The sequence below is a fragment of the Marmota flaviventris genome, chromosome X, assembly GCF_047511675.1.
Source record: "Marmota flaviventris isolate mMarFla1 chromosome X, mMarFla1.hap1, whole genome shotgun sequence".
NCBI classification, from domain to species: domain Eukaryota; kingdom Metazoa; phylum Chordata; class Mammalia; order Rodentia; family Sciuridae; genus Marmota; species Marmota flaviventris.
In genome coordinates this window covers 106214784-106240464 of record NC_092518.1, presented here as the reverse complement: position 1 = coordinate 106240464, position 25681 = coordinate 106214784, and the positions used below count along the sequence as shown (strand labels likewise).

The following is a 25681-nucleotide window of genomic DNA, read 5'->3' as shown; positions in this document are numbered from 1 at the left end:
GATTGGCAGGTAACAAAAAAGGTCCCTGAAAAGAGTAAATGAGATAGCCAACTTATAGAGAGTAGCCTAGAATAGTCAAAGGTGGGGAAAGAAAGGGAACAACCTAGTATGACACTCAGACAAAAGAAGAGCAATAGGTGTATTAGGCTCTGAATTGATTTGTATCTGAAAGCTTGTCCATAGGAGATTGGGAAGCAAAGAAAGCAAAGAGGAATGAGGTATCTTTTACATATTGGCTTAGGAGAAGATGGAGAGACATTATAGGTACAAGAAACACCTCAACCTTAAATTTTGTGATTAATTTAATCGTATGCAAAAATAAGCTGTATGCTTTTCTAATTCCTCTTATTCTACTACAATTATTTTTCTAATCTTTGTTATATTATTTTTATTTAAGAAGCTTCTCTCCAACTCAATTAACATTGCCAAAGGCTATTACAAATTAAAAAATAGAAAGAACTTTGTTTTTTCTCAATAGTGACTAATATAGCACTCTGCAATTAAGTCCTTGTGTGAGTTTTTTTTTTTCATGTAAATTTTGATGTCCACTCTAGAAGTTCAATCCCCTTTGCCTTTCTTCTTCATGAGTACCTCCTGAATATACAATGATTTCTTATGCAGTTAGGCAGTTACTCATCCACTCCAAGAATTCTCATTCTGTACTGCCCTTGTTTCCATTACAGAAACATGACTTGAAATTTCCCTTTGAAATCCAAGTAACATCTGCCAAATCTTCTACCTGTCTTTAGAAGATTCTGAAAGACTTCCCACCCAGTCTACCAGTAACTGGCAATGCCTGACAGGTATAGCTGTCCTTTCCCCCACTGACCCCCAGAAAGAGAAACATAAAATAGGACTGGTTGTAAATAAGCATAAATGCTACTGGTCGTCACAGGCTGGTAAAGAAATGGCATCCCATTTTGGTAAAAGATGGCTTCAGTGTAGCTGTACTGTCTCTGGTCTAGTTCCCAGCCCACTGTATAATTTGAATGTCATGAAGGACACAGAGTTAAGTGTGAAGTATAGAATGACTTATATCTGATGGTAGAAGAATATTTAACTCTCAGGTTATAGCCATTCCTCTAGAAGAACCTTGAAGTTCTAAGAATAGAGAATCTTTCTTTAGATCTCTAGTGTTGAAAAGAATCTGACTAGACATAGGGCTTCAGGGTCTGTGGCGCTGTTGGCATGGAAAAGAAGAGGAGAAATTTGAGTAATTTACTTCTCTATCCCTCTCCAGACCTATAATTATCCTAACCATGCCCTGTGATTATCTTCTTTTTCATATTTTGGGTAATGTGAAAGGCAATGTCCATGGAATAAAGCAAAAGATGGGTATCAGGAAGATTTCCTGGGAGTAGTCTGTAATCACTCCTGAAAGATCAGAAAAATAGGATAAATCTTCCAAAGGAAACATTACTCTCTATCCCAGTTATACCAGATAGTTGATCAACTCTCAATAACATTTAAATTAGATGGGAAAAGATTCCATTTCTGTGAGAGAGTATCTTCCTCTACCCTGCCTCAATAACAAATACCACTGTGGGTGATTAGAAAAGTTATATTTACTCTGAATAAGATTAGAAAGTTAAGCGAAACCTACTCCCCAGGAATAAACATGATATTTTGAAAGGGGTATTTATGTTTTTAGGCCATGAGAGATATGGGTAAATAGGAGCAGGCTCACCTCTAACATTTTGGGAGTCCACAGGAGAAGTACAAGTGGAGGGCCACAAACCATATTATAAAGTTAAAAAGACCTAAAACAAGGTATACCTTGGCCTGACTTGTGTATCCCCTGGAGTCCATGCAAGACCATATCCCAAAATAAACCTAGAACCTGATGAATTCAAGCATCCCCCACAGCATGTCCCACTCCCTGTGAAGTACATAAATCTGCTGTGACAGGGCAAGGCAGGGTAGAAGGTAGGCCCAGGGCTCAGACCTCCTGGTGACTAGACCCATCCAAAGCGGAGATGGGGCATATTTTTCAAGCTCTCCAGGAAGCTATTAAGTTCCTCTTCTCTAAAGCTTATTTTCCTGACTTGGCCTTGCCAGGCAACACTTTGTGCCTTCCCAAATGTCATTCAAGTGGCATAGAGAAAGGGAACACAGTCTCTGAAGAAAATTACCTGTCCAAACCTTATTCTTTGGGTGATTTGGGGAGCCTAATTTTAAACAAAATTAGCCATTTTTCTCTTGTTTCCTATGACATCAATTGTCATTTTCTCATTTTATGTCCCTACCCTGTACCCTCTGCCAGACTTCATACGCCTGTGTGATCTGATCTACGGTGCCCAGTATAGCTTTTGTGTCCCTTTCCTTTCTTCCACTATTCCCTCTGATGCTCAACCTGCTATTTATCTTTCAAAATTTCTTCATACCAAACATAAAGAAAACATCTTTGTGTTCCAGTGTTTGTGATACCCAGAGTCCTCCAAAGCATGGAGTTCAAGGCAGTGGCCCCAGCTCAAGGGTGATGCTGGGTGGGAGGGAGAAGCATGTTCCTTGGAGTACTGCCGTTCAAGTGTAGTGACCCAGAAAATTTAGGTACCCACCTGAAATATATTTCCTACAGGCGTTTATGCTTCTTTACAACCAGTCCTATTTTATGCTTTGTTTTCTGGGGGTCAGTGGGGGAAAGGACAGCTATAGCTGTCAGACATTGCCAGTTACTTTCAAATCACTCCTTAGCAAGGGAAGAAGGAAATAGGCAACATATAGGGAAGTTTTTGGTAAGGCAATAGAGACTGTAGTTCTTTACTTGATAAGAAATGCATGTCGATGTACCTGCTAGTTGTGGGTACAGATCACTCTGGGCAAGTCCTCATCACAATTGATGCCTACTCTTGTAATGCCTGTTCTGTAGCAGATTGTTTTGGTACTGTAAGTAAATGAACCTGTTTGTCATGAATGAACTCTTCACCAAACAGGGCGTTTTTTCAATTCCATGTGTTAATGGGATATAACTCCTCATCAAGTGGAGAAAATACCTGTGAAATGCTTGTTGTGTAAACAAAGCCACTCCAGGCCTCATCAGGATTCTTAACTCTTACAACTTCTGGTTGAATCATCTCTGATTGAAAACTCAGATGCAAAATTGATTAGTGATTAACAAACAGCACCTGGAGTCACACTCTCTGGGTTAAAAACCCCAGCTTCACCAATTATTAGCTGTGTAATCTGCAAGTCTCAATTTCCTCATCTATAAAATGGAAATAATACTTCCATCTACATTAAAGGTCTAGTAGGAGGTTTAACTCAGTGAAGCACACACATACACACACACACACAGAGACACACTGCTTAAAATAGTATCTGGAACAAAGTAAGCACTTAATACCTATTTGTTATTCAAAATGCACAGTTAGCACATGTGGCTCAATGTTTTAGTGCCTTTATTTTAGGTGATGCTGAAAAACCTAGATAATACTCAAATCTTGCATGAGCTAATCAATAGATGTTACCCAATGTTACTCTGGAGGAAAAAAAAACACAAGTTTTCAAGTCTACTAAACTCATGTTAGTGAAACTTCTGCTCATGATATGACCTTATATTGAACTGATATCTTGGAAAATCCATAAGAGCACCATTCTTGAGCAACAGTCCTTAAATAACTTATTTTAATGTGCACAGAAACTCACCACTCATGAGCAAATAGCTGTGGTTACCAGATTGTAATGCCTACTGGTGCCAAGCACTGTGCCAGATATTCTCCACATATTATCTGATGTGATTCTCACAACACCCATTAAATAAAGGTAGTGAAACAGTCTTTTAATATGGGACTATTGCTGGGTGTGCTGGTGCATGCCTGTAATCCCAATAGTTTGGGAGGCAGAGGCAGAGGCAGAAGGACTGCGAGTTCAAAGCCAGCCTCAGCAACTCAGTGAGGCCCTAAGGAACTCTGAGAGACCCTCCCTGAAAGTAAAACATAAAAAAGGGCTGAGGTTGAGTGTTCAATCCTTGATTTCAATCCTGTTATAAAAAAAAAAGAAAGAAAGAAAGAAAAAAGAAAAATTGAGCCCCAAAGGAATAAAGTCACTCTCTAAAAATCACACAACAGTCATGCAATTGAGGGAGCTAGGATTTGAAGTGATGTCTATTTGATCCCCAAGATTCTATTACTCAACTGGAGCACAAAGAAAATATTCTAAGAGTGCTAACCCAAACTGTTTTATGGATTGGTAAGTCAACTTAATGCTCTGCAAGGCTCAGAGAACAAGGGCTTGGACAAATGGAAATCAACAAAGGGGAAGGAAACAGTGTACTACCACTATCAGCTGAACAGGAGGTGAGGTAGGGAGCAGGCATATAGCTGTACCATTTTTGCTGCACTATTCTAGGTCTAGCTGTAGGCAGTAGTGCTCTGGAACCACAATTGCTAGAGAGATTTTGAAGTAAGCACCATTTCCTTAGTAATATAGGTTTATATCCTAGAAGGGCCTGTAATAGTGTTCATCTTGCTTAAATTGTTATCTTTAGAAACCTGACTTTCTAACTCGAGTGTTCCATTTCATAAAACTACTGTCTTTGAAGGGATATCTAAGGTTCCTCAATAAGAGGGACCTAAGGGACTGATCTGCTCCAGGATTCTTTCTTTAAGAAGCTCTACTTTTACATCATCCATGATAAGGTACATTTAGCTTCAAATAGCTCCAGGAGAAACCATACATTCTATAATTTTCCTGGGTAGAACTTGAAACATTGGTTTGGGCCCAACTTAGCCCATGCTGCAATTCAGGCATAGGATATGCTGAGATTTCCCACTGAATTATCTATGGAAAAAATAAAAATGGGTAAAGGCTGAATGGGGAATGTTTAAATCTCTTTAAGGGACAACCTTTTGAATATGTAATGGATAGACAAATTAGGAAGTACAATAGGCCCTCTGTATCCTCTGATTCTGCAACCATGGATTCAACAAAGATAAAAATATTTGTAAAAAATGTGTCTGTGCTAAAAAATATGCCCTTTCCTTTATCATTAATCCCCAAACAAAACACGAAACAATATATGTAGCATTTGCATTATATTAGATATAATAAGTAATATGGAAATAATTTATCATGTCACAAGAGGACATAATAGGTCATATACAAGCATCATTCCATTTTATAAAAGGGACTTAAGTATCAATGGATTTTTGTATCTCTGAGGGGTCCAGAAATCACTCTCACATAGGCACCAAGGGATGTTTTTTTCCTTTTCTATTAATTAAAATAAGTCTTCTATAAGGATCTTTACTTGTCAACACGCAGAATTGTTTTGGAATTTCTGTATATTCTTGTAAACAATCTTATAGAGCTGATTTTTTACTAATTCATATGGCCTCGCCTTCATAGAACCTTAAGTGGTAAGATTTTACTTTCTTCCAGTTTCCTCTCTCCTTTATAATGAGTCCTTTCTAGTGCTGACTGTCTCTCTAGTCTAGTTAAGCTCATTTGCTCTGGCACTATCCTTAGGTGTGCAGAACAGTTCGTCAGTGCCCTCTTTATGATAACTCTTTATACTTGAGGAAGGTGATTAAACTGCCTCATGGCTCTCTTTCACCAGGATAAACAACCGTAACTCATTTAGCCTTTCCTCGCAGGCCCTATTTTCTAATGCTTTAATCATTTTTTTGCTGCTCATCTTTGGATCATGTCTAATTGCTTTGCAACTGTTTTAAGATATAATCTGATGAGCAGGCCAAATACAGGGTTTGGCCTTGGCTGAATATTTATTTAATGAGTAACTTATGAATTGATGGAGGTGGTTCAGTATAGGGGCATGAGCACTGTACTAGGAGTCAAAAGACCTGAGTTGTGTCCTTTCTCTGCAATTTAGAGGGATTTGGCAGGCAGCCACATTTGGACAAGTCATCTAAATGTCTCCAAGCCTCAATTTGTCATCTGTGTTCTTATGATAAACACATCTTCCCTGCCTGCCTCCCATAGTGAGGTTCAAATGAGATAATCTATGTGAAAATACTTTGTTTTAGTATCAAAGCACTGTACAAACAATGTTTCAGGAAACTTTCTAAATACTTTGCATATATTAGCACATCTAGATACAGTTTTCATTCCCATTTTAGTAAGAGGAAATGGAGGCATTAACAGTCAAGTAAATTGCCCCAGGTCACACAGCTAATAAGTGACAGAATCCATGCAAATTGGCTCCAGAGTCCATGCTCTGACATGCTATGCTATGCTGCCTCTCTAAATAGACATTAAAGGTCCAACGAAGCTATATCATTTACGAGGCTTAATCTTCAAAAGCAGCCCATAGGTATATTTAACTGGGGTAGAGAATCTATTTATTCCTGACTGGTTAACTCTCTGAAAAGTGACCTTTTCCAAAGCTAATGTTTAGATTGGTCTTTGAATGAAGTCAGCTGTCCACCAGTGGAGAGAGCTTCATGAGCACAATATACTATAGAAGGTACTCTATTTCTTTTCCTTCTTCTTCTTCTTATTTTTTTTTGAACCAGGGATTGAATTCAGGGGTGCATAACCACTGAGTGACATCTTCAACCCTTTTTTATTTCGAGACAGGGTCTTGCTAAATTGCTTAGGGCCTCCCTAAGTTGCTGAGGCTGGCTTTGAACTTGCCATCCTCCTGCCTCAGCCTCAAGAGCCACTAAGATTACAGGCATGCACCACCATGCTGGGTTATAGAAGGTACTCTTCATTTCTGGATTCAGGATCTATAGTTTCTATAAATTCTCTGATCTCCAACGACCCTTTATGGTTTCATCTGTCTCCAGATCTATCCTTTTCTCTGTTAATTCTTAGAGCTGTTATAAATGTTAAGTTATAGATTAACTGTTATAGATATTAAAGGCAGATTAGTACCTAATTGAATCTTTTTCTTTACTGCTATATGAATAGTTGAGAGAGTTATAAAAAGAGCTTTGAGAGAAATGTTAGAAGAATATTGATTTGCCTTATAAGTGTTTGAACATTCACAGGAAAAATAAGAACTTACATCATGAAATATAGAGATTATGCTATATAACATTATGTTGAAGACCTGCTTATATTTGAAAAATTGCACAAATTTAAGTATTTTCATTAACACCCATTGGCTGTAGAGTATAATATTAACTTTATGCCAAAATCTGATCTATTGAGAATGATATTATAGTGGTATAATAGGCTATTTTACTTTGGAAGCTAGTATGAAGCATCATTTTATGTGGGACTGTAGAAGCTTCCTTCCATGAAAATAACCTCAAGGAAAGTTGAAAACACTTGGGAGAATTTGATACTGATTGAGTTATAAATGTTATCATTCTAATTAAGGTCTGTATATGAATTATGATAAGTTTGTCAGAAAATAATTAAAAACTAACAAGAAAATTGATATATCTCTTATTAAATATTTTCTTCTAAAGAAATATCAAGTTGAAGTTATGTAAATAATTTGTTTAATGAGAAGTTGATTTTATATAGGAAATAAATTATGGAAAATATATGATTTCATTGGAATAGGTTTAAGCAGAGAGCTGTCATTTTTAACTTTTGAAAATGTGTACTTTTACAATCACATCACATGGCTGCAGGTACTTTTTTGACTCTAGGTGGAAACACAGCAAAATTTCAGTGGGACTTACTGAAATGTGCTTGTCCAATATCCATCCATCCTTAACTATGTACCAGGTACCTTATTGGGCATGGAATATATAACAGAGAACAAGATAAGCTGGGTTCCTACCTTATAGAACTTATGGCCTAGTGAGAACTCCTTAGATGGCAGAGAAAGCAATCATCAGTTGATAGTTTTATGACAATTTTTTGAAAGAAGGAAAAAGAATAAAATTGTGTAAAAGCATTTTGAGGGATACTATGAATGTGCAAATAGAAGAAAGGAATACAGAGAAGTGTGATATGAAAAGAGAACAGAATGTTAAAATAATGCCAATTTATTTTTTCCTAAAATGTACAGTAATAATGATTTTTTTCTATAGCATTTTATGTTCTTTAAAACAATTAAACCAATCATGTGATGTAGAGAAAGTTTATTTTTTAAGGGTTCAAGACACTTTAGTTATAGAGAATTCAGAGCTCTACCTATCACTTTTTCTATGGCATAGAGGTGAAAAATCCCAGACTCCAGCATAAGGTTCTATAAAATCCCAAATACTAACAGAATATAAAATATTCAAGAATCCAAACTTACTAATACAAAAGAAGGAAAACAAAATGCCATGAAGATGTTCCTCTCTTTGGGCTATTAAGTAGGTCACCCACTAAAAGGCTATTTTGGTATAAAATTTTAGAGGGCATGTAGTACATACACCAAAATCACTGACCTGATTCTTCATTTTCAAGATCTAAGAAAATCAAAGGAAGTGGTTTTTTTTTTTTTTGGTGATGGAGGAGGGTGATGGGACAGAGGAGGGCAGGTCATTTGTGAAGCTCAAGAGAATGTAGGGAAACTTGATTTAACCAGGCTAATGCTCTACATTTTCTGTGAGCTATGATTCACTAGAAGTAATGCTATTCTTAACAAGGGGGCAACTTTGTATTTCTATCATGCAGAATCAGCAATTTCTTTTCTTCCTTCTTCTTCCATCTCTCCTTCCCTCCCTCCCTTCTTTCCCTTCATTTCCTTTCCCTTCCCTTCCCTTTTCTTACTTATTATTTTTTTGGTATTCTTTTCTTATGGGGGCTTATATGACAAATTATTAGTATTTAATTTGCTACAGTGTAGTTCTCCCAGGAGATGACTGCTCATTATAATTTACATCTCTGAAGCTGTTTTGGCATCCAGGTACACTGGGATCAAATTAGAATGTAAATATTTCTCTTATAGTTTTGTTTATGGAGGAGGCATGGGAACTTTGTTTGTAACTGACAAATTGGGACTTCTGAGGAATATAACAAAATTTTACTAGTTTTCAATTTGAGTCTTTACCCTAAACATAGTATTCATCTGGCTTAGGGCAAAATATTTCTTCTATTTTTTGAATATTAAATTTAAATATTCAAGCTTGATAATGAATGCATTTTAACCCATTGAATTGTGTTTTTCCCTAGTCTAATTATCTTTTACTTTATTCACACTTTTAAAACCATGAACACTTTCATTGTATACCATATTACTTTTAAAAAATGTTTTTCAGGGGCTGGCATTATGGCTCAGTAGTAGAGCGCTCGCCTCACATGTTGAGGCCCTAGGTTCAATCCTCAGCACCACATAAAAATAAATAAATGAAATAAATGTATTGTGTCCATCTAAAACTAAAAAAATAAATAAAATAAGATGTTTTTCTATTATACACCCACATATTCTCTTTCTTGCAATATACCAACAGAAGAATAATGTGCAAAAATATAGATGGTTAAAACTCGGTAAGTATTGCCCTGATAGTATGCCTACCAATATTTGTCAAAAATGGCTGGTGATCTCTGGAAGAGTCTAGGAAGATTGTATACTCAAGCAATAAGAAACAGAACTCCTACTGTTCAGCCCTATCTAATCCCCTGTCTGTACCATGTTGGGAAGAAGGTGTAGGAAATGAAGGAAATTTCTTTGAAATAGGTATATTAAACAGAGGTGTGGAAGGGTGTGTTTATATGACACGTAGCATGAAATTGCAGAGACATTTAGATTAATCATGGTATGCAATTTTCAACAGGTTGGATTTTTCTTTTCTTTCCTTTTTTTTTTTCTACAGTCACTGGGGAGGAAAAAGGATTAGAGAGACTATCAAAAACTGTTGGCAAATTTAGTCTGTTGGCTAGTTAATATATCAGAAAATATGGGGACTGCTTCAGGAAGATGATTTAACATGTTGGCTGGTAGGTGGAATAAATCTCAAATGTACCTGTTCCAAAATTGTGTTAATCCTTTCAACTTCACAGTCAATCAAATATCGCTTTTCCTGTCTTCTGTCCATTTCTTCAATGATGCGCCTGAATTCTTGGACATCCTTTATGTTTCCCACAGACCTTGCTGTCACTTGCCAGTTGTTTTGCACTGCTGCTTCCATAATCGCTTGTAGGATAGAAAATCCTGAAAGAAGGGGAAAGAGCTACAATGATTTTTTTTTGTTTTAAAAATATTTCTGTAGGTATTGAAGGTTCTACTGAGTTTCTATTCATAGTTCATTGGGTCCCTTTGAAATTTATCCACTTGGGAGAGCAAGCTTACTCTCAAACCTCCAGACAGTTGGCACCTCCATTTTGTTTTAAAGGAAAAAAGATCCTATAATTTGTAGGCACCAATCCAGATGTTTATTAAGTCTCTGCCTAAGAAATCACAGATGAATTATAGGACCTAATGGCTTTTATTGATGTGCATTATAATATTTGTGGAATGAATGACAGAACTTCTTCTTTATATCTGGCTATGATTTTTCCTATTGCAATTGAAGCTCATTTTTTTCTATCTTTCACATATTTCCAATCTTCAGAATAGGAAATAACTTTAGTAGAGATAAAGCCTTATTATAACATGGCTCTGCCTTACATGGATGTGACTATTCAACAAGTAAATTATGTGTCTCACATAAAATCTGACAAATACAGTCTATAACAAACACATCATACTTGATTACAGCATTACAAAAAAGTTCAATCATGACAAGTCTTCATGAGTTCTTCCTATTTCACAATTAAATTTACCAGGAATCACTGGTTCCTTTTTAGTTATTTTACACCAGATAACTATTAGCAACTAACACCCTGCATCTATGTTGAAAGAGAAAGAGAGAAAGTTTGACATGTCATAGAAGTCATTGTTGAAGGATCATGAATTTTGGGTAACCTATTTGAAGTTACACTTTGAGAAATTGGGATGAGCAGAACATCTAACTTGTGAGTCAAAAGTTTTCTATGTACTGGTCTTTTAGAGCAGTCATACCTCTAATATTGTATTATGCCTATACTTTTGCTTCTGGTATGAATCAATAAGCTGACTATAATTTCATCAAGTAAAGACATCACTTTATTGGGCTGTTATCAAAAGCACCTCCCTTCTTCCCATAAATCACAATAGTTTTGCATTATATTCAGGTAATGACTAATGGGAGTGGGTATTAGGGATAATTTACAAAGTCAAAATGACCTGTGGCATACCAAGTGGACCACAGGAGGAGTAGAGAATGGAGGAAGATCGGGTCACCCTTTGAACACATTCCAAGCTCTATGCTGTCTCGAGCTCATCCTGTAGTAGTAAGCAGGCTACAGTGTGGAATTGTCCTCACTGTACCATAGAAAATGGTATTGAGATTTGGGTAGCATGCTTCAGGGAAATGGCAGCAGTGACTCAGCTGGTCATTATGACTCCTTTGTGTGCTGGGTGTATGCAGGAAGATCACAAATGAGACCCAAGCACTTGGTAATTTCCAAATGAGCAATTTCAGCACAGGAGCTCAAAATTACAGATCAGAGTAAATTACCGTTGCTTTAAATGTTAATTCTTACTCTTTTTAAACCAACCACGCATATTTATTTCTCAGATTTACATTTTCATGTGGGTTTTCGATGTGCTCTCTGCTTCAGTGGGAGTTGAGGGCACATGGTGGGCTAAGGCACGGGATTAAGAAATAAACATAGCAAGAAAGAGATTAAAACATTTGACAAGCTTTCTTAAGCAGTGTACAATAAGGCCTCATTATTTTGAATCTCACCAATTAAGAATTTATAAAAATTCAGCAAGGACTGGGTTGAATTTTACTTCTGTACTATTTATGAACAAAGTATTGGCTGAATAATAATGGTAAGGAAATTACACAGAGAGTCATCAGTATATTTAAAGTAAACTGTTAAAAAAGCCCTTTTGCAAATACAGGTACTCATGTGTTGAGTCAAAATCTAAATTTTTGTAATCTACTCATTTGTCCTATACCACCATTTGGAATGATATGGAACAAGTTTAATCCATTTTCCATGTGACAGTCCTTCACATTTTTGAAGACAGTTAGCATGTCTCTGCTTAACTTTCTTTCTTCAAGTTAAAAATGTCCTGATCCTTCAACAATTACTTCTATGACATGTCAAACTTCCTCTCAGTTCTGTCTCTTTCCTATTGATATTTGTCAACATTTTATCGATCCTGAAAATTCAGATATGATCTGACTAGAGCAAGAGGAATGCAATAGGATTGTTGTTTGCTTTCATGTTGGTTATTTTAGTAGCCTAGGATAGCTAAAAATTTCAAAGAACCAAATTATATTGTTAATTATTATTGAGCTTGAATTAAAATAAAACACATCATTTCTCTTCATAAAACCTTTGCTTTGTAACAATTCACCATTCATATGTCAGGATTCATCCCATTCTAATCTGTTTTTATGTTCCTTTCTTTAATCTGTCACCCCATTCCAGTCCCAATTTATTCCCTGTTTTCATGTTCTTTCAAATCTGGAAAATGGTTTCATCCGTTCATTCAATACTCTCATTATTATCACTACCCGCATATCCTTTTACCAGGTGGACTCTACTACCTGTGGACATTTCTGGATGATTTTCTTTCCCCTGATGAAAGCTTCCTTTATTGATGTCTCATCAATTTCTCAAGAAATGAGTAGATTTATATTCAAGGTAAAAACTTATAAGCAATGGATAAACTGTATCACAGAAATTTAAAAATGCAAAGTAAGCCAGATAAATACATTTATAGTACATACACATGGAATATTATGCTGCTGTTTATAAGACAGTTTAATGAATATGCTAACAAGGAAATATTTCCTCTATATATGTGTATCATGTAATGAAAAAAAACCTGCAAAATATCATTTATACTATAATTCCATTTTTTTTGTAGAAAACCCCATATGTTTGTGTATGTATAGAAAAAAATATGAAGGAGTTGGCAGAAGTTATATTTGAGATATAGAATTACCAGGAACTTCTACTTTCACTGTCATTTGTTTATATATTATTTGTCTATTTTATAAGAAGCAAGTATTAAGTGCAAAAACAATATAGATGAAAAAGTACAACTCATGCTGTCCTCTCAGAGCATAAGTTCCTGAAGGACATGTATGACAAAGGAACAACTGCTTTTCTATGTGCTGCTTACTGCCACAAATGAAAGTTTCCTTCTTTTTTGCCATGCTGGGGATGGAACTGAGCGCCTTACACAGGCTGATCAAGGGCTCTACCAGTGAGCCATATCCCCAGCCCAAGAGACCTCTTAGTAAGAAGTGATTTTTTAGATCTTTTTATGCTTTTCTTTTTAAAACCATGTGAATGAATTACCTATTCAAAAAATAAGTAGAAAAAAAAGCACATGTTTTTTGGTTTTGTTTGAAAGAGTGTGTGTCAGGGGCCTCCTGAGCTATGAGCTTTGCTTGCATTTTCAGAGTAAGTCAGAACTATGGCTTAACACTGCAGTGTCTTTTAACATGCAGAGTTTCTCTATGTCTGCTTTAGCATGTGGCTGTTGCACTCTAGAACCCTGGGGGAAATGGTTACCTAGGTTCAGTACATGTCATTGAGCAATCTAACCAAAGCTTTTGTTTTCATACTTAATTTATTATAGTTGACTATTCTTGTTGCTGCTGACCAGAGAGTAAAGAGGAGCTCGAGGGAGGGAAAAAAGAAAAGGTCTGACTTGGAGAGACAGAGCAAAAGCAGGTGCTGGTACTTGTAAGAGGTGAGGTTTGTAACAAAGCTCTGGCTTTGTAAAAATAAGCCTGCTGTTTTAGCAGCCACAGAATTGTCATCCACTCTGTGTGGGCTTTAACATGCCCAACTTTGCAACACTGAAAGCTGCTTTTATTTGAGTAGCAAATCCTGTCATCCTGATTCCAGACCATTAATGCTGTTCACCTTCTTTTTCTTCTTCATTTTAAAGAATGGGATTTATCATATAGGTAACTGGGCAAATGCTGCATTGTCATCTGCATTCAACCAAAATAATACAAAAGCATGAAATAGAGGAATAGGAAGACAATTGTGTGTGAACAACTGCTATAAGCAATCCAATTCTATTGGACTGGTTGTTGGGCTATTCAGGGAAAACAAGGATACTCTCTTGGTAAAAGGCAGTGGAGTAGATGCTGTGCTGTACACCCAGGTCCTCTTTCAGCACCAAAGGACACTTACACCTTCAGCTCTTGGGATAGTTCTTGGTGGAATACAGCTACCTAGATTAAGGTTATGTCCTTCTTAGGGCAGTCTGTGTGCAATGACTGGTTGCAACAGGGTTTGAAGGCACAACCTCCTTACCCTTAGTGGGATAACTCTAAAGGGTCCTCCAAGCTTTGGAGCTCCCCGAAGACTAAGGCTGAGAAATTGTTGTGACTGTACTATAGCCCATCTCCTGCTCAAACCTGCATCCTTCTCTCCCTGTCACAAACATCAATAATAAGCATATTCCCCAGTGAACTTTTTGCATGTGTATCTATAGTTCACAGCCTGCTCCCAGGGGACTTGATCTGTGACCATTAAGTTGATTTCATGAAAAGGATGGCAATAGATACAAAATGTTCTCAAATCTACAATTGTTCAGGATTTTTTTTCAACATATAAAAAGTGAAAAACAACTTCACACTGAACCAATTTAGTATTTGATCTGAAAAAAAACCACAGAACAATAAACAGAATATTGGTATGTGGGAGTTGGTAATGAATATATCTAAGGAAGTACAGTTGAAGAGAATTTTCTTCTTTCTAGTTTGCATCTTCTAGTAGGGGTTATCACCACCTGTTCTTTTTTTTTAATAGAGAGAGAGAGGAGAGAGTGAGAATTTTAAATATTTATTTATTTATTTATTTTTAGTTTTTGGCAGACACAGCATCTTTGTATGTGGTGCTGAGGATCGAACCCGGGCCGCACGCATGCCAGGCGAGCGCGCTACCACTTGAGCCATATCCCCAGCCCACCACCTGTTCTTACTCAGGAGCATGTACCAGATTTCTCAGAGCCACAGTGTCTCTACTTCTGACATGGTCTGATATTGATGAATGAGTTTCACAGAAATGTCAGCATTTATAGCAATTTGTGCCCAGCAGGGATTCTCAGAGGGTTTGCCACAAGGCCCCAAAAAGGTTGACTAACCCTCTATAAATGTTTTAGAGGGGCAAGTTGATGTACCTCGGAGTGTATTCTTTATTTGTCCAGTGGCCTGTTCTAGCAACTGCCTTTTCAATATTTTCAGGTTGAAAAAGAAGGGCTGAAACTAGCCCATGAAAACTCTTGTGGACTATAAATATCAGACATAGAATCACAGCCTTAGAGGCTACAGGGACTAGTACAGATGACTCAGAGAAGGATACAATTTTAAAAGCTGTGTAAATCTGTTTTTCAAATGAAATTTTTATGGAAGCTCAACATCTCAGATAAAAATAGAGCTGCTATGGTTTGGTGGGTGGTGGTTAGAGAGAGAAAATGACTTGCTCACAATCATACAACTAGTTTAGAGTCAGAAATTAGACTAGAACCTAAACAGGCAAGTCTAGAGCTAGGGTGAGGCAAGTGAAGCACATAGGACACAAAATTTAAGAAGCCACCTTCTCAGGGTTGCATAAGTATAGCCTCAATTGTGTCCCCTAATCCTGGCCCTATAAGCAAGTCTTGTCACTTCCAATTTCATGCTCTTTCAAATACATTGTGCTGTCCAACCTAATTTATCAGTCTCATTATAAGATGACCCTTGGCAACTTGGCAAACAGACAGACCTCGTCTCTTTGTGTGCTCTTTCATCTCTCTTTGTTGCCACACAAGACCCTGATATTCCTTGTCTATTCAGTACTCCAATTAGGCCTATAACCACAATTTCCAGCCTTTTCTTTTTGCCCACATCACAACTTCCTTGTCGTATGCCCAATTCTATTAACACCCTGCCCTTCTTCAGGTACCATGAAAATGGTGAATGCTTCACGTGCTACCCTTCCAACTAGCACAGTTGCATTCTACCAGCTACCTTAACACAGTGAATTGGGAAGGAAAGGAAATGGAGGTGTTGACCATTGCTTTGGGGTCTTCCTATCTCATGGGGTCATTCAGATGATGAATGTGAAAGTTGGTGATGTGGTTTATGACCTTATGGCATTTAACAAGTGAACAGCTGGTAGCTTGTGGGCATCTCAGGAGCCAGTAGAGTAGGATAGCAATGGTGGGAAAAATCCCCAGAGGGTTTCAGTCCATCCTTCCTATTAGTCAACTGAACTCAGCTGAAGTAAAATATTGCTCCCTTTTTCATTTTTTGGTCCAAGTTTATTGATTATTTCCTATTTATTCCTTCGTCCACATTTCTAGTGATGTTAATGTCTTTGTTATTGGTTTGTAAGAAGCATTATATATTAAATATCTGTAATGTATGCAATATATTTTAATCCATCTTATTTGACTTTGAATGTTGTTTGTAATACAACAACAGAAGTTGATTTTTGATGAACACACGATTAAATTTTTTATGAAATTAATATTCTTGTTCATCAAAAAAGTCATGTGAGATGAAAGAAGGCAAATGAAAAGTGCTCTTCTACTGCTCACATGGGCTTTAAACACAAACCTTATGTGAACCATCCTCTGTTTCTTGATTTCCATTGACTTTCAAATTTATCTTGCATATTGTGGCAAAATAAGGGCATGGGCAAGCTCTAGCTGGAATATGAAGCTGGTTTCTGAGGCTGAAGTGAAGAGTAGATAAACAGGCAAGGAAAAGAGAGAGGTGATGAATCCCAATTAATTATTTTAGCTTATATTTTGCCATATCTAAGAAACCTGATATATTAAAAAATCTGAACTAGAAGACAGTACTTCAGGGGATGATTATTCATATTCCAAAGTGTACCTTCTTTTACAAATAACTCATGGAAAGATTCCCATAGCACATTTGAATCCACATTTTGTTGTTTTGTTGTTGCTTGTTTTTGTTTTAATTTGCTTTAAACATTTTTGGTTTCTACCAAAATCAATATAGTGATTGTCTAAATTTGAGATGCTAATGCAGAAACTGTTCTGTATGTGAGGAGCTTGAGATGGGAAGATCAAAAACCCCTCTGTGTTTGCATATGGATGTCAATCTGTGAATTTTATGGAGCAGGATAAAAATAAATATTCACCCACACCCAGCCCAATTTACCCTTGGCAAATTAAGATTTCCTGGAGGCCTTTATTCCTTATAATTGTGTTTGTTTAAGTTTTTCTTTAATTAAGACCTGACCCTCTGCAAATCTTCTCTTCCTCATAGTCACATTATTAGGATATGTCCTTAGTTAATTTGTGTAACCAGTGAACATAGGTGCTCCTAGTTTCCCAATTCAGTGTCCTTTTACCTCTTCCCTAATACAAGTCCTCCTTTAACCCAAATCAAACTCTTTACTTGTACTAGATTGTCTATAACTGATAACAGCTTCAATGACGACCTCTCTATGAAGGATTTATGGTTTAATAATTAGAATCAAAGATTAAAGAAGCAAACTCTAATGGAGAAATTGTAGATAAGAGTGATAGGATATTATTTGGCAACTTGAGGTATTATTCCTGGTACCCCACTATTTCACTAGAGGAGGCAACCACTACTTGTCAAGTTTAAGGTTGGCTGTGAAGCTGGCAGTGCATGTAATCCTGCCTTTTCCATTTTTTCACTTTCATCCTGTTCTTCATTATGAACTTTGTCTCCCTGCTGGTGAATTATGTAGCTTCATTCTCCTCACCATAAGCTGAGAAAATCTGCCCAAATAGATGTGTCAGTTTTGTTGAGTGAAAGTAAACTTGCTTTGCATTGTCAGCTGAATGGAAATTTAGAAGACCATCTGGAGTGGATGTGCTTAATGTCTGGGAAAAGTAGAGTAGGCAAGCATCTGGATCCTCAACCACACAAGGTCTGATACCTGAAAGAAACTGGAGTTTAGATTAAAGGGGTTACTACAATGCTTACAAATAATTCCTTTATATTTCTGTTTGGTATCTAAATAATTACCCCAGGATAGATAATCTGCAATGCAAACTCAGAGAGGGCTGGAGTCATGTCAAATCTGTTCTGTGGACAGTGAAACACCTAACAGATGTCATGTGATGAATGGTTTTGTCCATTAATATTTCCTCACTTGGTTTCTTAATCCCCTTAAACTGGTAATTTCCAACACTGATCACATGACTGAGTTCCGTATTTAAGAAAGTGGTGAGTAGCCTGGATATTAGCAGGCATTTTATGAATACCTTAGGGGAAAGATGATCATAGGTATCAACCAGAAAAATGCACTTGCCAGTTTTAGTTGGGTGACATTGAGGGGAAGGCCTTACACATAAATCAAAAGGGTTCCATTTAGGAAAGAGTGCTACCAATTAGCTAAGTACATCTTCTTCCCAGGTCTAATTTATTCCAAATGGAACCTAGTGACTACAAATAAGAAGATGACCATCCACTCTGTCACCTCTCTTCCAGCACAGGATGAACTTTGACAAGATTCCCAGAAGTGGATATATTTTGCATTGAACATCCACATCCTGGGCTTCCCTTTCCTCATAGTAGTTCACGTTATAGCTTATGCCTATGCAGTAGTAAAATGAAATGACCCAAGTGGAGCTTGGGTTCAGAAAAGATGTGGTTGGGTTCCACTAAGCAAAAGGCTTCTTATTAGTAAAATGACACATCTGGAGATATTCTCCAGAATTTTTGATTTTTAGAAAGCAAGACCAACACAAAACTCTTAACATTTCTGGGCGTTTGGAGTGAGGGATGGATGATGGCTAATAGCAAGGAGAAGGATGAGAAGTGGGAGTGAATTTATGTCAAAAACCAAGGGGTCTGCATATGTTTGCAAAGGGCTATGACTTATTCTGCCTGGTGGGCCTGCCAGGAGTGCTGAGGCTTCTTGATCCTAATACTATTGGAGAGCTGTCAAAGGTAATATTAAGGGCAAGATCTTGCCTAGAGGGCCAAAGATACAGTCCCAAGGACAAGAGGGAACAAGCTTTTGCCTAGAGGAAGAAAAGTTCCCTTTGACTTAATAGTCTGGTATAAATTCTGCATGGGAAACACCCAAAATGAGATGTTGGAAATTGATGAGGTAAATAATTTCATGTGCCCCCTTATACTAAAAAACACATAAAAGTATTCCCAAGTTCACCTCACTTTGATTAGTTATTTTCTTTCAAATACATATTTGTCATGGGGATAAGAAAATGGATTCAGCAGACTAATGTTCTATCTTCTTCAGGTCTTGGGCTCCAGGAAAAAAAAAAAAAAAGGTTGATCAGTCAGGCTGTCTGAAGTGGTTAGAATTCTCAAAGAATGAGAACCAGAATTAGTGATGACCCCAATGTCTTTGACGTGCAAATCAGAAATTGAAGCCCAGAGAAGGAAAATGGTTTACTCAATGATAGCTCCTAAATTTGGCCATAACCATAATCCTTGTCTTGTTTTAATATTAATGTAAAATGATGTTTCTGCTGTGTGTTCTGGATAAAGATTCATTTTGAAATAGAGTAAAAGTTTAAACTCAACAGAAATGTCATGATGGATATATCCCTGCAGCTTTACTGACAAGACTTCTGTGACTTCCTTAAGGGCTCCATTCCTTTTTGTCTCAATACCTTCGCATGGAGGAGACAGAGAACCCACACACAAATTTGTGCATTGAAGCATGTCTTTCTCAATCTAATTATATTATTCCCTAAAAGCAAAGAATATTTTCAGCTCAGTGGATCAGAGATGTGATGTGAGAAGGACTTGACCTGCCATGCTGGCTTTGAAGATGGAGGGAGTAGGCTATGAACTAAGAAATGCTGGTGTTCTCTAAAAATTGAAGAACAAGGAAATGTAATCTTCCCCTAGAGCCTCCAGAAAGAAATGGAGCTTTGCCCACAAAATCATTTTATCCCAGTGAGACATGTAGTGGACTTCTGATCTGCTTTAAGATAATATATTTATGTGTATGCCCTCTTGCCACTCTTGAGTATGTTGAGACTCCTGTTGAGTACTGGGGCCCACTGTAATCTACTCAGGTCTTGGGGCCCATGGCTTGGCTCATCCTTCTTAATCACACAAATGTTTGTGCAGGGTACAGCTTACTCCATCATCAGCAATTGCCAGTGGTTTTCTCTGGCTTTCCTTCTGTACCTAGAAAAATCTCAGCTCCATCCCATAATCTGTTCATCTTAAGGTCCTTAACCTTAATCACAATCCTTTGCCACATAAGGTAACATAGTCACAGGTTCTGGGATTAGGACCCAGACATCTTTGTGGGATGGGGCAGTATGGAAAGGACATTACTATGCCTTTCACAAACCTCAATCTAATAAGGCTCCCAAACATCTATCAGATCTCTGTGGGATACTGAAGTTTAGGTAGTTTTCGAGTCTTCCCTGGCTTTTGCTCTCAGCTAGGACATCTTGTATCTTCTCTCTGTGTGTACTCAGTGTACTGGCCAGAATAGGTATATAGAGTGTTTGTAAAACTGCTTTAGGACAGTCTCCTTGTTAACTTTCTGGTTAGTCCTTTAGTTTATCACTTGCCACAGCCAGGACTGCAATCTGGTTTTCCCAATTCACTTGTCATGGAGATTGCTAGTTTTACTGACAACACTGGTGGGCATGGTTACTTTTCTCTAATCCTAAGCCAAGTGACTCCCCTCTAGCATTAAAGTTGCTGGTTTTCATAGGCAGTCCCACTGGGATAGAACTGGATGAGAAGAAGGGGCAGGATGAAAGGAGTCCCATCCCCAAGCACAAACACAATAAACTCTCACAGTTTATACTCAAAGTTGAATAGTTTTTCATGAATAAAAACTATTGTTGTATGGCTTTGGCTGATTTCCAAAGCTTTCCCATCAGTTAATCACCACCCTTTGAACTGAGCTTGAATTATTAGGCTGGGTGGGTTTTATCATTGCTGTGTCTTTATTTATTTCTCACACTGTCTCAGACGACCCTGCCTCCAAAGCAGCTGTTTTTTTCTGACTTCCCTATTTCTGTCAAATTTCCTAGTTATAAATCTGAGTATTAGCTTGGATTCTTTTCATTGCCCTAAGCATATGTGAAGTAAAATTAATTCATCTTTCATATGCCTGCTCCTTTCAGTACTACCAGTTATTTTGAACTTATTATTGGTAGATACTTAGGCTACTGCAACAATCCTTGCCCTTCCATCAAATCTGCTAAGAATAGTTTTAACCTCCTCAGTCTTTTGATGATACTGTTGTCATGCTTTCTCTTAAAACTTCTCAAGTTTTTCTTTAAGCATAGGATATAATTCACAGCAGGTATTATAAATGTTTCAACTTATTTGCAATCTAGGATTTACCTTCTAAGAAAGTCATTAAACTGACTCATTAAACTGAATGAGCTTGTGCTTGTTCTCGCCCCATTTTGGACCTCAGTTTCCTCTTATGTAAAATGATATTCTATTTCTAGGGGTCTCTTAGAAATCATATAAATAGGTAATATTGGATAGAATTTGCAGGATGGATTAAGATAAAGCAGTTTTGATAAGAAATGAATGGAGGCCAGAATTCAGAGAAAACAAAAAGATGATCTGAAAGGGGAACATATTAAATATGTCTGTTCATTCACCTTCACTCTTCCCAGATAGCATTTCCCTTGGAAATTGACACTTCTTTTTTTATTATTTGTTCTAATTAGTTATACATGTCAGTAGAATGCATTTTGACACATCATATGTAAATGGAGTATAACTTCTTATTCTTCTGGTTGTACCTGATGTAGAGTTACACAGGTCATGTAATCATATATGCACATAGGGTAATGATGTTCAATTAATTCTACTATCCTTCAACCCCTAAACTCCCTACTTTTTCTTCACTCCCCACTGTCTAATCCAAAGTACCTCTGTTCTTCCTTAGCCCCACTTATTGTGAATTAGTATCTGCATATCAAAGAAAACATATGGCCTTTGTTTTTAGGATTGGCTTATTTTGCTTAGCATGATATTCTCTAGCTCTATCCACTTACTGGCAAATGCCATGATCTCATTCTTCTTTAAGGCTGAGTAATATTCCATGTGTATAAACACATTTTCTTTATCCATTCATCTGTTGAAGGTCACCTATGTCGGTTCCATAGCTTAGCTATTGTGACTGTAGTACACTGATTTTAAGTCCTCTGGGTATAAACTGACAAGTGGGATAGTTGGGTAAAATGATGGCTCCATTCCAGGTTTTCTGAGGAATCTCCATACTGCTTTCCATAGTAGTTGCACCATTTTGCAGTCCCACCAGCAATGTATGAGTGTACCTTTCCCCCCACATCTTTGCTTGTATTCTTGATAATTGCCATTCTGACTGGAGTGAGATGAAATTGTAGAGTAGTTTTGATTTGTATTTCTTTAATTGCTAGAGATGTTGGACATTTTTCATGTATTTGTTGAACAATTGGGAAATTGACACTTCTACTAGAGTTATAGGACATAAAGCAATTACATTTAAACAATGTCAGTCTACCATTTGGCCCAGTTTCCTTTGCCACCAATGGCATTGGTAACTAAGAAGATTGGCTGGCCAAAATATAGGAAAAAGTTCTAAACCTATGGATTAGAAAAATATCCAGAGTTTCCATTAATGTCATGGTCCTGGCTTCCATTTAGTAAGAGGATCTACCCAGCTGGGCTAACTTTGCAAAGGATAAACAACCCCATGACTATGACTGAATTTAGGAATTTCAGAAAGCTAGAATCTTCAGGGTTTACAGAGGGAGAGCCCTGAGTCCCTTAGAATTAAGATGCCAACTGTGGTGATAGATTGCTGGGAAACTACAGTGACTAGAATTTTATTTGTATAAAATGAATGTAATTAGAAAACACATAGCTAGTCATCACAATGATTGGATAGAAGGACTAGTCAAGCTTATATGTTCATTCAGGAAAAGTGCTCAAAAGAACTTAAAATGGCTAAGTGAGTTCATGATGGCTGGAAACTTGATCCCCCTAGCCAATGAGCTAGATCTTATATATAATTTTGAGGGAGAGTTGGTGCTGTAGAGCTCTGCATAGATGAAGATATTAAGCTTTCCAGGAGAACTATTTGACCAGCTTAAGAGGGCAGGGATACTAGACAGAGGGAAACAGTTAATGATGAGTACTTCTTTAGCTTGGAGACCCCACCAAAGCCAGCAATGGGCCAGTCCAACAAGACTTATTTATATGCAGCCACGGGGAATTGTACGTATGGGGCCATTCTGGAACCTCAAACTGGCCTACTTTTAGAACTGTTTTAAATTTGCCAGTGTGTTTCAAAACATTGTTTGACAACTCCCTTAGGCCATAAAACATGTTTATATTTTAGATTGAAACCACATAATCAAAATGTTCTGGAATCATCTTAGGGGAACCTTCCCATCTGCAGTGTTTAACTCTGTAAATATCAATAAAAGGGATAATTCTGTCATTTATAACAACATGGATGAACTTAGAAGACATTGTGTTAAGTGAAATGAGCCAGGTACAGAAAGACAATTATCACATGGTATCACTCATATGTGGAATCTAAAAAAGTTGATCTTACGGAAATAGAGAATAGAATGATGGTTACCAGTGGCTGGGGGTGTTTAGGGGAAGGGGAGGGGGTGGGTTGGACTGATATTTGTCACAGAATACATCATTGTACTTAGGAGGAATAAATTTCAAAAGATCTATTGTAAAGCAATAGATCTAGTAAAGCAATATTGACTAGTTAATGATGATATATGATACTCCAGAAAAATGTAGAGTGGATATTATATGCTCCCACCACACAAATGATAGCTATATGAGGCAATACATTAATTAATTAGCTAGATTTAACCATTCCACAATGTATACATACTTTATAACACTGGGTTGTGCAAGATTAAGCATAATGTTATGTGTCAATTTTAAAAAAATAAAAAATCAAATAAAATATTTTTAAGGTTTATTAGCTATTCTGAATAAAGAATACAATCATCAGCGGTGCTGATGGGGAGGGGATTCAGGAATAACGTTAGGAGAGAAACAAGGCAGTCAATTTCTCCAGAAAATTTATTTTAATAACCTCAGAAGTTTTATGTCTTACACCTCTGAGGTGAAATGGGCTTGCTCTGTCCGGCATGGCACTGATACACTAATGACATCTGGGCCCTCCTCAAGGGGTACAATGCTCTCTACTGAGGAGCTAAATAGTGCAAAAGGCGTATTTCCTATGATCTTAAAGCTGTGGCAACTGTCCAGCTTAGCTGGCCCCACTTGGATAGAAGGTTGGTTTTTTCCTAGCATGAAATAAATGGATTGTGCTTTGGATGATGTAGCTGCTTCCGTAGTCTTAACCATTGATGCAGATCACAGCATGAGTGATATGGCAGCAGCAGCCATGCAGAGCCACTGTGAAAGTGGATGCTATGAATGGAGTGGCTGAATGTAAAATGAGTTTGGTCTGCATGACTGGCTTCAGAAAGTAGGGCAGGTACACAGGATGGCTTATTCTAGTAACCTAGGTCCCAAGAAGGATGGTCCATGACAAGGTCCACTTTGCCATACCTCTGCACAGGTCTGGATACACACCAAATGATTCTTTTAGCCCTAGTAAGAAGGAAGATATTGGTAGCTGCTAACAGAGGTCAAATGGGCCACAAGCTCTCATTCCAAGCATCCCAGTTAGGTTTAACTCATTCAGAAAGAGGGTATGTTCTTGCTACTTAAACTATAGCTCCTGCATCAGCATATCAATTATAGAAAAGATCCTAAAGATGCTGTACCTTTGATACTTAAACTGTGACCTGTAAGCCAGCAACATTGGCATCATAAGGTTAATTGTTAGGGGTTGGGGTTGTGGCTCAGTGGTAGAGTGCTTGCCTCACATGCGTAAGGCACTGGGTTCGATCCTCAGCACCACATTAAACAAAAAGATATTGTGTCCATCTATAACTAAAAAAAAATGTTTAAAAAAGTTAATTGTTAGAAATACAGACTCTTGAGTCTCACCCAGACTTAATGAACCAGAATTTTCATTTTAACCAGCTCCTGAGTAATTCATTAGCACATCAGAATTTGAGAAGCACTGGTCTAGTCATTATTGTATAAGTACTGAGAATCACACCTTGGTCGATTAACATAAATGAGTGATTCAGGAGTAGGGAAGGCCTAGGATGCAGTGGGATTATAGATGGGAATAAACAGTGTAGGGGTAGGAGAGGACCACAGCATGAATTGGCAAAGTTTGGAGAATGACTAACTTGCTGAACCTAGGCCCAAGTCAAACCTTAATAACATGCTGAGAAACTTATACTGATGACTCTGTATGTAAAGAGTAGCAAGTCAGAGTCCTCAACTACTGAGGATATTCTAAAACTACAACCAAGGCAGATAAGGGGAAATTCTAGAATTTCTGGGCTGGAAGGAACTATTTCAGTACTCAGTTCAAATGGGCATCCCAACTTACGGTTACATATTGTCATGCATTTCTCGTGAGCCATGGAGGCTCACAAAAGTCTGTAGCTAAAGAGTTATTGGAATGAAGACTTATAGAGCATCATGGCTTCCCATAGAGGTAGGAAGGGCTGCATGTGGGAAAGACTTTGCACTAAATCTTGTAGCTGGAAGAAACAAAAGATCTAAAGAACAGTACTCAGTTCTATCTGTCTGGGCAGCATGGAGGTTGTATTCCCTTGATAGGAAATTCTCAAACTTTCTCAGAGATTGGTAGTGGAGAAGAACTGCAGTATCATGACCATTGGATTGTGTGTCTGCCCTACTTGACGTAGGGCTATTCAATTCTGGTTTTTGAAATGCTCCTGAAGTTTTGCCTCCAGTGGCTATTTCCA

General features: G+C 37.4%; 1 protein-coding gene across 2 annotated transcripts in view; it reads right to left on the bottom strand.

Moving 5' to 3' along the window:
* The window catches only part of Gria3 (glutamate ionotropic receptor AMPA type subunit 3), a 263872-nt gene that overhangs the window by 125204 nt on the left and 112987 nt on the right, over nt 1–25681 (bottom strand). For both annotated transcript variants that reach the window (XM_027932362.3, XM_027932354.3), the window contains exon 4: nt 9816–10003. In XM_027932362.3, the coding sequence (XP_027788163.2) occupies nt 9816–10003 (188 nt within the window). The remainder of the gene's footprint in view (nt 1–9815; nt 10004–25681) is intronic.